Source organism: Histomonas meleagridis, assembly GCF_020186115.1.
Source record: "Histomonas meleagridis strain 2922-C6/04-10x chromosome Unknown contig_146, whole genome shotgun sequence".
Lineage (NCBI taxonomy): Eukaryota > Parabasalia > Tritrichomonadida > Dientamoebidae > Histomonas > Histomonas meleagridis.
This window is the reverse complement of record NW_027150775.1, coordinates 505832-518261: the sequence shown is the minus strand read 5'-3', so window position 1 is coordinate 518261 and position 12430 is coordinate 505832. Positions and strand designations below refer to the sequence as shown.

At 29.8% G+C, this 12430-nt stretch overlaps 4 protein-coding genes across 4 annotated transcripts; 3 read left to right on the top strand and 1 right to left on the bottom strand.

The window, feature by feature from the left end:
• Positions 1-920: 920 nt before the first annotated feature.
• GO595_001685 (rRNA biogenesis protein RRP5) lies at positions 921-5693 on the top strand (the record flags this gene model as incomplete). Its single annotated transcript, XM_067914510.1, has 1 exon — positions 921-5693. The coding sequence occupies one exon, from the start codon at positions 921-923 to the stop codon at positions 5691-5693; it is 4773 nt and encodes a 1590-aa protein (XP_067778261.1).
• Positions 5694-6123: 430 nt separating this feature from the next.
• GO595_001684 (vacuolar protein sorting-associated protein 53 A) lies at positions 6124-8196 on the bottom strand (the record flags this gene model as incomplete). Its single annotated transcript, XM_067914509.1, has 1 exon — positions 6124-8196. The coding sequence occupies one exon, from the start codon at positions 8194-8196 to the stop codon at positions 6124-6126; it is 2073 nt and encodes a 690-aa protein (XP_067778260.1).
• A 611-nt stretch (positions 8197-8807) lies between these two features.
• On the top strand, positions 8808-9221 carry GO595_001683 (Phosphoethanolamine N-methyltransferase-related protein; the record flags this gene model as incomplete). Its single annotated transcript, XM_067914508.1, has 1 exon — positions 8808-9221. One exon carries the CDS (start codon positions 8808-8810, stop codon positions 9219-9221), a length of 414 nt encoding a protein of 137 aa, XP_067778259.1.
• Positions 9222-9305: 84 nt separating this feature from the next.
• On the top strand, positions 9306-10139 carry GO595_001682 (uncharacterized protein; the record flags this gene model as incomplete). Its single annotated transcript, XM_067914507.1, has 1 exon — positions 9306-10139. One exon carries the CDS (start codon positions 9306-9308, stop codon positions 10137-10139), a length of 834 nt encoding a protein of 277 aa, XP_067778258.1.
• Between the last annotated feature and the right edge of the window lie 2291 nt (positions 10140-12430).

The following is a 12430-nucleotide window of genomic DNA, read 5'->3' as shown; positions in this document are numbered from 1 at the left end:
GTTCAAATTTTCAGTGATTTCTCTAATAGAAAGCTTATTTATTGTTTAATAAAGAAAGAAAAACATATTAAACAATGAATTTATATTAACCATAAATTTTATAAAATTTACGATTTCAAAATATTTACGATTTTTTGTAACTAATGAAAGATTTATTAAAAATTTTGATCAAAAGATTATGTGGTATTTTATTGTATTATACAAACTGCATCTGCACCAACATTTTTTTGTTTATTTTCCATTTTCTTATTTTCTTTTTTTAATTGTGGATTTTGACCAAGTATCATCCTTGTAAGTTTTTCGAATGCTTCATTTATCCCCTGCCCTGTTAGTGCAGATGTCTCAAACAATGGTATAGATTCATCTTTAATGATTTCCTTAATTTCAGATATTGTGATTTGATGAGGTTCACAATCGAGCTTATTTGCAATTACTACAATAGGTACATGCTTTAAAGCTTTGGCATTTTTGATTGTTTCACACATTTTGGGAATATCCAAAAAAGATTCTCTTTCAATAAATGAACACACGATAAGAAAACCATCATAATCCACAAAACGTTTGCAATGATAAAAATCACAAATTTCTGTAATCTCAAGGTTGTATTCTTGTTTATCAATAACTTGTGTATGTTTAAAAGTATTGGAAATTGTAGGATCAAATGAAGGGATGAATTTTCCTGTAATATACCTGTCAATAATAGCTGTGATTCCTTGGCCATCTATACTGCTAGAAAGAAGGATTCTGATCTTTCTTTGAGCTTCCATGAAAACAGAAAAAATTCTTTTTCATTGGAGCACCCTAAACATTGTGAGTCGAACGTTTAAAGACGTTAATTAACCTCACATTTAACAAGTAAAAAGTGGTTTAACGGCTTCGGGGCACGCCAAGTTACCCAACGACCACAGATTTTAGAAACAATGGAAGAAGCACTTCCACGTGGCCATGGCCAAAAAATAACAATTGGAAGTACCCCTAAGAAAGTTTTTGGATTTAAAAACAAAGCCAAGAAGCAAAAACACACAAGAAAATTTTCACCAAAAATCCCCTCAATAATGAAAGCATCTGATTATAATCAAGGCTGTATTACGCTCTGTTCTGTTCGTTCTGTTGAAGATGATGTTGTTTACATGGATCTTCCAGGAGGACTTCATGGTGTATTATTATTAACAGAAATCAACGATTATTTTCTTCAAAAATTGCAATTTGCCGTAGAAAATCAAAGCCCAATATTACCATCACTCGAAGATTTTTATCAATTTGGTGATTTTGTTACAGCTGTTGTTCTTTCTCAAGGAACTCATCCTGTTGAACTTTCTGTTAAACCTTCGCTTCTTAACACAGGTATTAAAATTGAAGAAGACAGTATAATGTATGGCGCCATTAAATCTAGAGTTGATCATGGCTATATGGTTGATATTGGAAATGATGTAATTGAGGGATTTCTTCCTACAAGTCAAGAATACCTTATTGGCAGACCCGTTATTGTTAGAATTACAGCAGTTAGTTCTCCCACTCTTGTTCGTGTAGAACTTTTTCAAGTTGATAATTTCATTCCAACATTAAATATGAAAACGTGTAACTTTGATTACATTCGTCCCTTTGCAGTCATAGATTCTGTTGTACAAAGTAACATTGACAATGGTGCATTAAAAATTTTAGTTGGTGGATCATTCCAAGGAATATGTTCTAAATTTTCTTGGGTGGCCGGTCAAAGTTCTGGAGATCATGTTCAAGCACGTCCATTATTAATAGATCCAGCACAAAAGACTCTTTGGATGAGTACAGTTCCTACAATTGTAAACGGTCAAAAACCGCTTTGCTTTGATGTCAGACTTGGGTCGATAGAAGAGTCAAATGTTTTACGTATCCGTTCAAATGTTGGTATTGAATGCGGAATATTGAACGATACGGTGCGTGCGTTTATAAGCATAAACCAAACAAAAAGTGAGACAACATTAGTAGCAGGTGATAAACATTTAATACGTATTACAGAACGTCGGGCAATTGACGACTTAGTTTTTGCAACAGACGACCCGGAAATTATTAATTTAGAAGTATTTTGTTCTGAAGATGTAAAAGTTGGAGAAACATATGAAGTTATTGTTGAACAAGTTCATCCAAAGTTTGGAGTATTTGCCAAGCTTTCACCATTTTTAACAGCATTAGCAAATCCACCATATTGTGATAATTTAATTGAACTTAAGAAAGGTGTAAAAGTTAATGCCATAGTTTTATCAGTTAACAAAGGACTAGTTAAAATAGCGATCAAAGAAAAACTTATTCAATCTCAATATCCAAAGATAACGAGTTTAGAAGATGCATATCAATTATTAGAGAGCAAACAATTCACACATGCAATTGTTAAAAAAGCACATAAGTCAGCAATACTTGTAGAGTTTTATAATGATATTGTTGGTATGATTCCATCATCATATTTACCATTAGAAAAGGGGACAAATGCGGCCAAATTTTATCAAGAAGGACATGTTATTAAGACAAGAGTTATCAGTATTGATGGCGACAAAATTAATTGTACAGTTACAGCTGATGATGAATCGATTTTAACTTTAGGATTAAAACTTACAGTAACTGTTTCAGGATTTACAGAAGATGCAGCGAAAGTTACGTTACCTTCTAAATATGGTACATTTAATGCAATAATCCCAAGTACACATTTTGCGGATCATATTGAATTATCAAAACGAATATTTAATAACCTTAGAATTGGCCGTAGATTACATAATTGTATATTATTAAGATTTCCAGGAATTTCGGCACCAGCAATGCTTACACGTAAGAGATGTATTCGAGATACAGTTCAAGAAATACCAAAATCGAATGAAGAAATTCAAGTAGGTGAATCATATTTTGGTTATGTAAGTGGAACACAAAACTGTGGTTCATTTATATCATTTTTCGGTCGAGCTTCAGGACTTGCACATAATATTCAAATGGAAGTTGGTGAATCTGTTCATGCGGTAATAGAAAGGAATGAAAAAGGTAAAGTTGGTATAACATTACCTTCATCATTTGGAGAAAGTTCTCGATTTTTATATAACTTTATGAAAGATTGCCGAGAATTATCACCTATCTGTTCAATTGGTGATGAAATTACTATTGAAGAAGAAGCACAACCATTTGGTAATATGTTTATATATAAATATCAAGAAGATTGGAATGCTATATCACCAATTAAACTTGAAAAAGGTGAAAGTTGTAATGTCGCATATGTTGATGTATTATCAAATACTATAATAATAGATAATTTTGAAATGAATAATCCTATTTTAGAAATTGATTCAACAATTCAAGCTAAAGTTTTAGCTATTTGTGAGCCAATTTTAATCACCAAATTTAATAATATTATAATATTAGCACCATTAAATAATTATAATAATCGACAAGATTATACAAGTTCGATACATATAGGTTCTGATGTTTCTATTAAAGTTGTTGAACAAAAAGATATGATTTATATTGGTATACCTTCATTTCATTTCCAAAATAATATTGGAAGTGTTGTTAATGGAAGGATTCAATCTGTTGAAGATATTTATGCTATAGTTAGATTAGAAGATATGAGAATTGCACGTGTTCATAAGTCACAACTTTCAGATGATATTCAAGAAAATGATAATGTTACAGGTACATTAATAACAGGACAAAATTCATTATATTTAAATATCGATACAAGTCAACCATTACATTTAGAAGATTTCCATGTAGGTCAAGAAATCACAGGTATTGTAACTAAATTAATGAAAGATTATGTTAAATTAAGTTTAACTCCATTTACTAATGGTAGTTTAAGTATATTACAATTATCAAATAGTGATCGTAACTTTATATCTAAGCCCACAAATGAAATCTTTAAAATTGGTGATAAAGTTAATGGTTGGGTTAAAGATATTACTAATCAATATATAGTAATGACATTAATTGATCCTAATAATGAAAATAATATATCATTTGCTAAAGTAATTCGAATTAAACAAGGTGATTATGCTGAAGTAATACTTGATATTAATGATAGACGTAAGTTAGATATAATTGATGTAACAGATGAATATAAGTTTAATCCACTTAAAAACTTTAAAGTAGGACAAATTATTGATGTTATACCTATACCAAATAAATCTAAATTTGTATCTACAAAGCAATCTTCATTTGAAGGTAAATTTAATAATATTGAAATTAAAGAAGGTTTAGTAACAAAAGGTTATGTTGTAAGACATAATGATAATTTCTTCTTAGTTAGAATCGATACAGGCATTACTGGATTATTACCAAAGAATCGTATTGCGGATTCATTTTTACGTAATCCAACTGATTTATATCCAATCGGTAGTGTTATTCGTGTGAAAATAGATCGAATGGATGGTGAAAAGATGATTTTAACTTCAAGGAAATCAGATATTGATGGAAAAGTATTAACATTTGAAGACTTAAAAGTTGGAGATAAAGTTGAAGGATTTATTACAAATGCAAATGCTAATGGTGTATTTGTATCATTATTAGATTATCATTTATGTAGTGGTTTAATTCATCATAGTAAATTCGAGAATTTCTCATATGAAGAATGGTCGACATTTATTGGATCGAAAGCATTAGTAGAAATAGAAGCTATAGATCCAGAAAAGAAAAGAATTAATCTTAAGTTAATCGAAGCGCAGAAAGTTGATGAAGAAAAGAATGAAGAAGTTGAAGAAGAAGTTACAGAATCAGATGATGAACCACAACTTAATGAAATTGATTTAGAATTTGATGATAATAATGATGAAGACAAAGAAACTATAGTTATACCTAAGAAACAAAAACTTACTGAAGAACAAATTACACAACTTGAAGCTAAACAACTTAATCCTACAGCACCCAAAACAGTTGAAGAGTTTAATCAATTATTATTTGCAGCACCGAACTCATCATATCTCTGGGTTAAGTTCATTGAATTCTATTTTGAAAATGGGCAAATAGAAGAAGCTAAACAAACAGCAGAACGTGCACTTGATAAATTACCAATTGGTGATATAGAAGAGAAATATAACATATGGATCACATATATTAATTTAATTATATTAACAACACCAAATGAAAACTTTATGAAAGAAGTTAAGCCAATAATACAAAAGGCTGCACAATCATCAAAGAAAAAGGATATTTGGATACATTTCGGTGTATTTATTACTGCAAATAAGCCACAGTTCTTTGATGAGGCTTGGAAATTAATATTAAAACAATGTAAAGGTTCATTAAAGGTTTGGAATCGTTACTTGCGTTGTTTGATGGAAGAAAACAAACAACAAGAAGCGTTGGATGAATATAAAAGAGGTTTGCAATCATTCGCTGACCAAAAGTCACCAAAGCAATGGAGGTTCATGGAGAAGTTCGCTATTCTCGAGTTTCGATTTAACAATTTGGAGTTGGGAAGAACGTTGTTCGAGCAATTGCTACAAAACAAGCCGAAGTCTTACGACTTCTGGAGCGTTTATATCGATATGGAAGCGAAATATGGCGACGTGAATCACACAAGAGCAATATATGATAGATTGGCTAACACACAGTTGTCCGCAGATAGAATGAGAGTGACGCTGAAGAAATGGCTGGAATTCGAAAAGAAGAATGGTAACGAACCAGGAAGAATTGCTTATATTAAGGATTTGGCAATGAAATTTAGCGCTAGTAATCAATAGAATGTAGAAATTTGAATTAATAAATAAAAATGAATGAAATTATTTAAATAATTTTTATCTTGTGAACTTCTAATCAGCAGATATAAAGCTAACGAAACAAATTCTGATTTTGTCATAAAAGATAAAAATGAATGTGATGTTTAAATAATTTTCTTTTAAAATATCTGATTTTTAGCTTAGCATATAATTCACCATTGGCTATGCAATTTTTGAAATTGCTTTTTGAAATGTATTGTGGAATAAAACAGCAGAGGAAATATAAATGCAAATAAGAGCATCACCAATTTATTTGTTATAAATTCATGAAAATTCCGCATTGATAATTGTTGGTTGCAGCCATTTGTCGTATTTTCCTTCCCTCCTGAAAAATGCTGTAATAATTCGTATAAATTCGTGAGAACAAATCATGTGCTTTGAATTAGAAAACAATTTATTTTTTATTAATGGCCGCATCGTAGTTGCTCGCCAGCTTTGACTCGGTCGAACTGGACAATCCCTTAGACTTAACAATCATCATGAACTGTTCCTTCGTCGGCTTCTTGAACAATTCGATGTATATTAATGCCATCGCTGCTTCGGGACTTGCAATCACAGTTAATGCATTTTCCACCAAGTAGAACTCTTTGATGATTAACTGTTTGTGTAATTCTTCGTTTTTAAGTCCGACTGCAAAATTTTCGATCATTGCAGCCTTTATTGAAGTTGTAGCTTTTGAAAGTCTTTCTGTTCCAATATTAGTTAATGGCATCGAACATTTAAATGCTGCATTAAAATATTGGGATATCCATTCAGGAATAAATATTGTTCTTAAAGAAGCAAAATTCTCCTCACAAATCCACTTTTTGATAGTGGGCACCACTTTTTCAATGACCGCACAAATTTGAAAGGGAAATTTGAAATTTGTTTTTTCGTCGCCAGTTTCCCAAGTACCAGAAATTATTGCGTCTAAGAATGGTTTTGTTTCATCACAGATTGCAGCCGATATAGTTTTTAATTGTCGAATTACAGAATCTAATAATTGATCTTTTGTATCATCAATTCTTACTAAAGGCTTTTGATCTTCATTAACTGCTTTTGCAATTCTTTCTGCTAATCCATCAACAACAGTTGAAAAATAAAACGTTGTATTGGAAATTATACACATTAATTGTAAGTCAGCGTCCGATTGAATTTTGTTAGGCATAACCGCCCCGATAGCATTTGTATAGTTTACAATTGTATCTTTCAATACAAAAAACAAATCAAAAATCGCAGAGCCAACAGAGAAAGCGCCGCATTTTTCGATTGATATTTTCATACTTTGGACTAACTCTATTGCGCTTTTCAACAACTTATTATCGGAGTCTATTAAAACTCTTTTCTTCCTTGAGATTAGAGCGTTTTTAGCTCTCGTCACAAGGTTAGAAAGATGTACTCTTTCGCTCGAAATGTATAAATCAGTGTGTTTAGCAAACGCTTCGCCAATAATTCCAATGAACTCTGTTGCTGGCTTCCAGACAACTTCTTTGTTTTCATTGGACTCATCTTTACCAAATGATTCGGATAACATATGCTCAAACTTTGCCGTTTGCTCAAAGCCATGTTGGAACTCTTTGAGCGTTGGCTTCTTTCGCGCAAGAAGGTCGCGAATTTGGATTTTAGTCTCAACACAAAAAATGCGTGAAAGATAATATCGAACACGCCACTCGGCTGGAAAGATCTTAGCATACTCGAGATTATAAAAGTCAATTCGTTGCTTAAGCCAATTATAGCGGCGATCAATTTCACTAAGATTAGAATTGGAAAATGTCTCAGAATACCCATCTAAAAAACGGGTACAGAACATCTCGATGATTTCGGTGCGATACGTGGGACCAAAGGCATCAACAGCTTTACATGCATTGGTAATTGCAGGATCAACTGTTTGACCAAAAAGTTTTGACTCAAAGTCACTGGACAGTTGATTATGGATTTGTCGCTTGAGCTTTTCAAACTTGTCATAAATATCTGTGAGAATATCATTTTTTTCAAAATCTGTGAAAAACTCGAGAAGAGTAGTAAGAGCAAGAAGGCGATCAGCACATTCTGTGTAGTTTTTTTGTTTTGACATCATTTCTAATTCTGTGACTGCGGTGCTTGCCATTTGTAACCGCTTATAAACAGTGATTGATTGAGTAAGATTATGTTTAGCACAATCATACTTACGGATACTACCACAAACATCTTTTACAACAAATTCTGTTTCATTAGCTTGTGATTGTAATAAATTGATTCTTTCATTAATGTCATCAATTGTCGTTTTGACATTTTCGACAATAGAACGTGTGGATTCACCTGATTTAGATGATTGCCTTATGTTGCTTTTTATTTCTGATTCAACAAAATCAATTTCATTTGTAATTTCATCAGAAATTTTTGTAAGAAATTCTAAAGAAGATTCATCTGGAAATGCATTGTTAAGGATCTCAATTGGATCGAAATCATCATCATTGAGTTGGTCTGAAAGGGAATTCAAAAAATCCATTCAGCCAATGAAAAGTCACTTTTTTGACCAAAAATTCAACTTCAAAAATGAAATAAGTTGAAGTAATAATCCCAAATTACGTGGTTTATTTAATGGCTATTGGGATTAATTGTCTGAATAACAAATGATAAAAAAAAATGTAATTGACTAATTTTTCAAATCAAAAATACATGGTTTCCAAAAGAAAAAATAAGAAGGTTGCGACTGTTTTATGTTTATTTCAACCATAGTAAAATAACAATCAAGGATAAGAAGAAGAAGTTCTTCTTTCAACGATGCAATGTAAACAATTCAATTAAAAAATAGAAATGACATCACTCTTGCAAGAGGATGAAAAAGCAGATTTTGGAAACCCTGAATACTGGGAAACTGTATATGAAGCTTCATCTGGAAATTATGAATGGTATTTAGATTGGAATTTTCTTCATGAAAAACTGGGAGATATATGCAAAAATAAGGAGATTGTTCTAAACATTGGATGTGGAAATTCCAGCATGCCCTATGATATGAAAGACTATTTCAAATCAATTTATAATATTGATATTTCAAAATCTGTAATTGATAAAATGAAAGAAAAATATTCAAACGAGAAAAATCTTATATGGGAGCAAATGGACTGTGCTAAACTTAATTATGAAGATGAATTCTTTGATGTTATTTTTGATAAAGCTACAATTGATGCTATTTTATGTGCTGATGATTATAAAGATCTCACACATTCAACTATCCTTGAATGCTCCAGGACGCTAAAAACCAGTGGTCTCCTTGTTGTTTTAACATGTGGGCTTTTTGTTCCAAACATCACAAATTCAGTATTTATTGGAAATAAGCTTAACTGGGAACTTCTAAAAACTTCAGAGTTTAACAACCCAACAAATGAAAAACAGATGATACATCTCTATGTGTTTAAGAAGCTTCCACAATCGAAATGTCAAGATGAAGAAATTGATAAATCATTTGTATTTGATCCAAATGAGTATGTTATTTCTAAGCTTCTTGAAGAGTATGAGAAAGAAGCACTATAATTCTTTAATAAAGGTATTTAGTTAACAAAAGTTTCGATTTTGAAAAAATGATATTTTGTATAGTTTACTGCATTGAAAGGTTGGATGAAGAAAGCAGCAGAACCTCCACAAGATAATACTCAATCTTCAAAAAAGGAAACAAGACAATCTTTCAAAAAAGCACAAGAAAATCAAATTTTACAACAATCTTTACCATCAAAAATAATTCTCAAAAAATCACGTAAATCTATAAGCACTAAAAGCAATGTAGTATTCGGAACGCAAAACACTCCTGAACAAATTGAGAATAAATTATTTATTCTTTTTGATCAATTATTTCCTAAAGCAATCAATGACATCAATGTAATCTCAGATCTTTTATCAGTTCAAAACTTACGTATTATTGTTCGCATTCTAAATTTATGTACTGTACAAGATCTTAGCACATTTCGAAAAACGACTCTATGTGAAAAACTTCAAAAGCATTTCCAAACTGAACATATGCATGAAATGTATGAAAAGTTTCTAAGATACCAAGAAAAAATCAAAGAAGAAAAACAAAAAGAACACGAGTTAAAGCAACAACAGAAAAAGAGAAAAGAGGAAGAAGAAAAACTCCTCTTAATGGCTATGAATGAAGAAGAAGAGGATGACTCAATACCGGATCCATTAGAAAAAGACGAAGTATATCAGCATGGGAACATAAAGAAAGTGGCAACTCCGTCACGTATTAAAGTACAACATAGTGAGCCAAAGGGGAAGAAAGTTGAGATTCCAAGGCTTATTTATGATGATACATTCGATGCTACAAAAGCAGTAAACTTTTTGAAAATAGCAAATAACTTCGTGCTGGAAGTGTCGGAAAGAATAAATGAAATGGAAAGAGCTGTATCAATAATGTCACTTAGATTGGCAGAACTTGAAAATTTATATAAATAGGATAATAAAGATTTTGTTAGTTTTAATAATTATTGTACAAACAAGAATTTTGTGGTTAAGTAAAAATTGGAAATTTTCAGAAACATTAACAATAATAATAATAATTTTATATATATATATATATAATATTATTGAAATAATCCTAAAAGTAAGATCTTTGAGATTAAAAAAAACGTTTTGGCAGTATTTTTATAGATAATATAGAAAATAATTTACAAATAATCACAATATATTGAAGATTAGTGAATAGCATTTAATGAATTTCCTAGCTACTAGCTGACTAAGGGAGTGTGCCAACTGTTCCTCTTTTGTTTCCCTTTTTTGGCGGTTATTCCCACAATTTCCCAGTATTTGATTGTGATGTAAGCAATATGAACACAAATTCATATTATTTTTACAACAAAATATTATTATTATTATTATTATTATTATTATTATTATTATTATTATTATTATTATTATTATTATTATTATTATTATTATTATTATTATTATTATTATTATTATTATTATTATTATTATTATTATTATTATTATTATTATTATTATTATTATTATTATTATTATTATTATTATTATTATTATTATTATTATTATTATTATTATTATTATTATTATTATTATTATTATTATTATTATTATTATTATTATTATTATTATTATTATTATTATTATTATTATTATTATTATTATTATTATTATTATTATTATTATTATTATTATTATTATTATTATTATTATTATTATTATTATTATTATTATTATTATTATTATTATTATTATTATTATTATTATTATTATTATTATTATTATTATTATTATTATTATTATTATTATTATTATTATTATTATTATTATTATTATTATGTATAGGTCGTTAGATGAAGAAATATTATTATATATTTTTCAAACATAAATAATAATATATTTTGTCTATATTGCCTAGTTCCTATATGGATAGGTATTATTATATATTTTTGTAGCAACAAGCATATAGCAACATATATATATATTATCATTATGTCAGGATTTATAAGTGTTGCGTAATATATAAAATATAAAAATTATAGTCACAATATATTCTGTTAAAAATCACGTAATTGCGTGTTGCGGTTTAATTTCATAACGATGTGTTGTTCCTAGGAACTTCTAGGAACCCAGGAACCTCGACAGATATGATAAAAATAATTAAAATCATCCTAATTAAAACAAATCTTATAAAAACACTATATTATATAATATTATATTATATATAATATCATATGTTAGGATATATGATTTTTGTAGCTGAGCCCGTAGAGCGAGGCCACACACCGAGCGAAGTGTTAAATGCCTAATTGTCGTATAATAAACAAACCTGGTCAAATGCAGTCAATTTTTGGTATCTTAAAAACAATTTAAGGAAAAATTGTCAAATGAATTTTTTACTTTTTTATAATTGATCTATCCATTTGACATAGAAGGCGGATTTCCTCTTTTGATTTTATCTCCAACTCTTTCGATCTTCTATGTATAGCTTCTTGATCTTGAGTATTTTGGAAACATTCATTTATACTAATATTACTAGTAATTATAAGTAACCAATTTCCAGACTCAATATTCATTGCAGAACCTTTCACTACAGCAGTGAATGGGAATCTATCACCCCAATCCTTCAGTTGGTCACAAATAACATTCTTACTTGGGTTCATTTCGTCTAGTACGACACATTCAGTTTCTTCCTGATGGAACCAATCCAACCACTTGTTTAGATTTGTTTTATGAACTCTATCTAAACTTGACGCTTGGTTCCTGGCCCATGTGCTCTTACCTGTTCCTGCTGGTCCCCAGATCCACTTATTTTTTAATTTAAAATCTCCATGTCATGGTTCCAATGTCTTCATTTTTCTTAACTTCCATTCCATTAATTTATTATAGTGATGAAACGTATCATAGACATTTTTAGCTTCAAATTCTTACCATTTCAGATTTACTGAATTCTCCAACATTCTCTTGATTCTATCCACTATGTTTTTCGTAGCTGCAGTTTCTACTGATTCACCAATCTTCAACACTTCTACACCAGTTTTTGAACCATATTTAATATTATTTATTTCTGGCCCTTTAGCAATATTAATATACATACTTGGTAACCATGACTTTACAGTTTGTCTATACTTATTTGTACTTAATCAGAAATATTATTGTATATGACATGTCCCAGTTGAAGGAGCATGTTCTTTCTCTGCTATTAGTAATTTAATATTATTTGTTAGTTCTTCACTTTCTCTTAAAACATCCTCCCAGATATT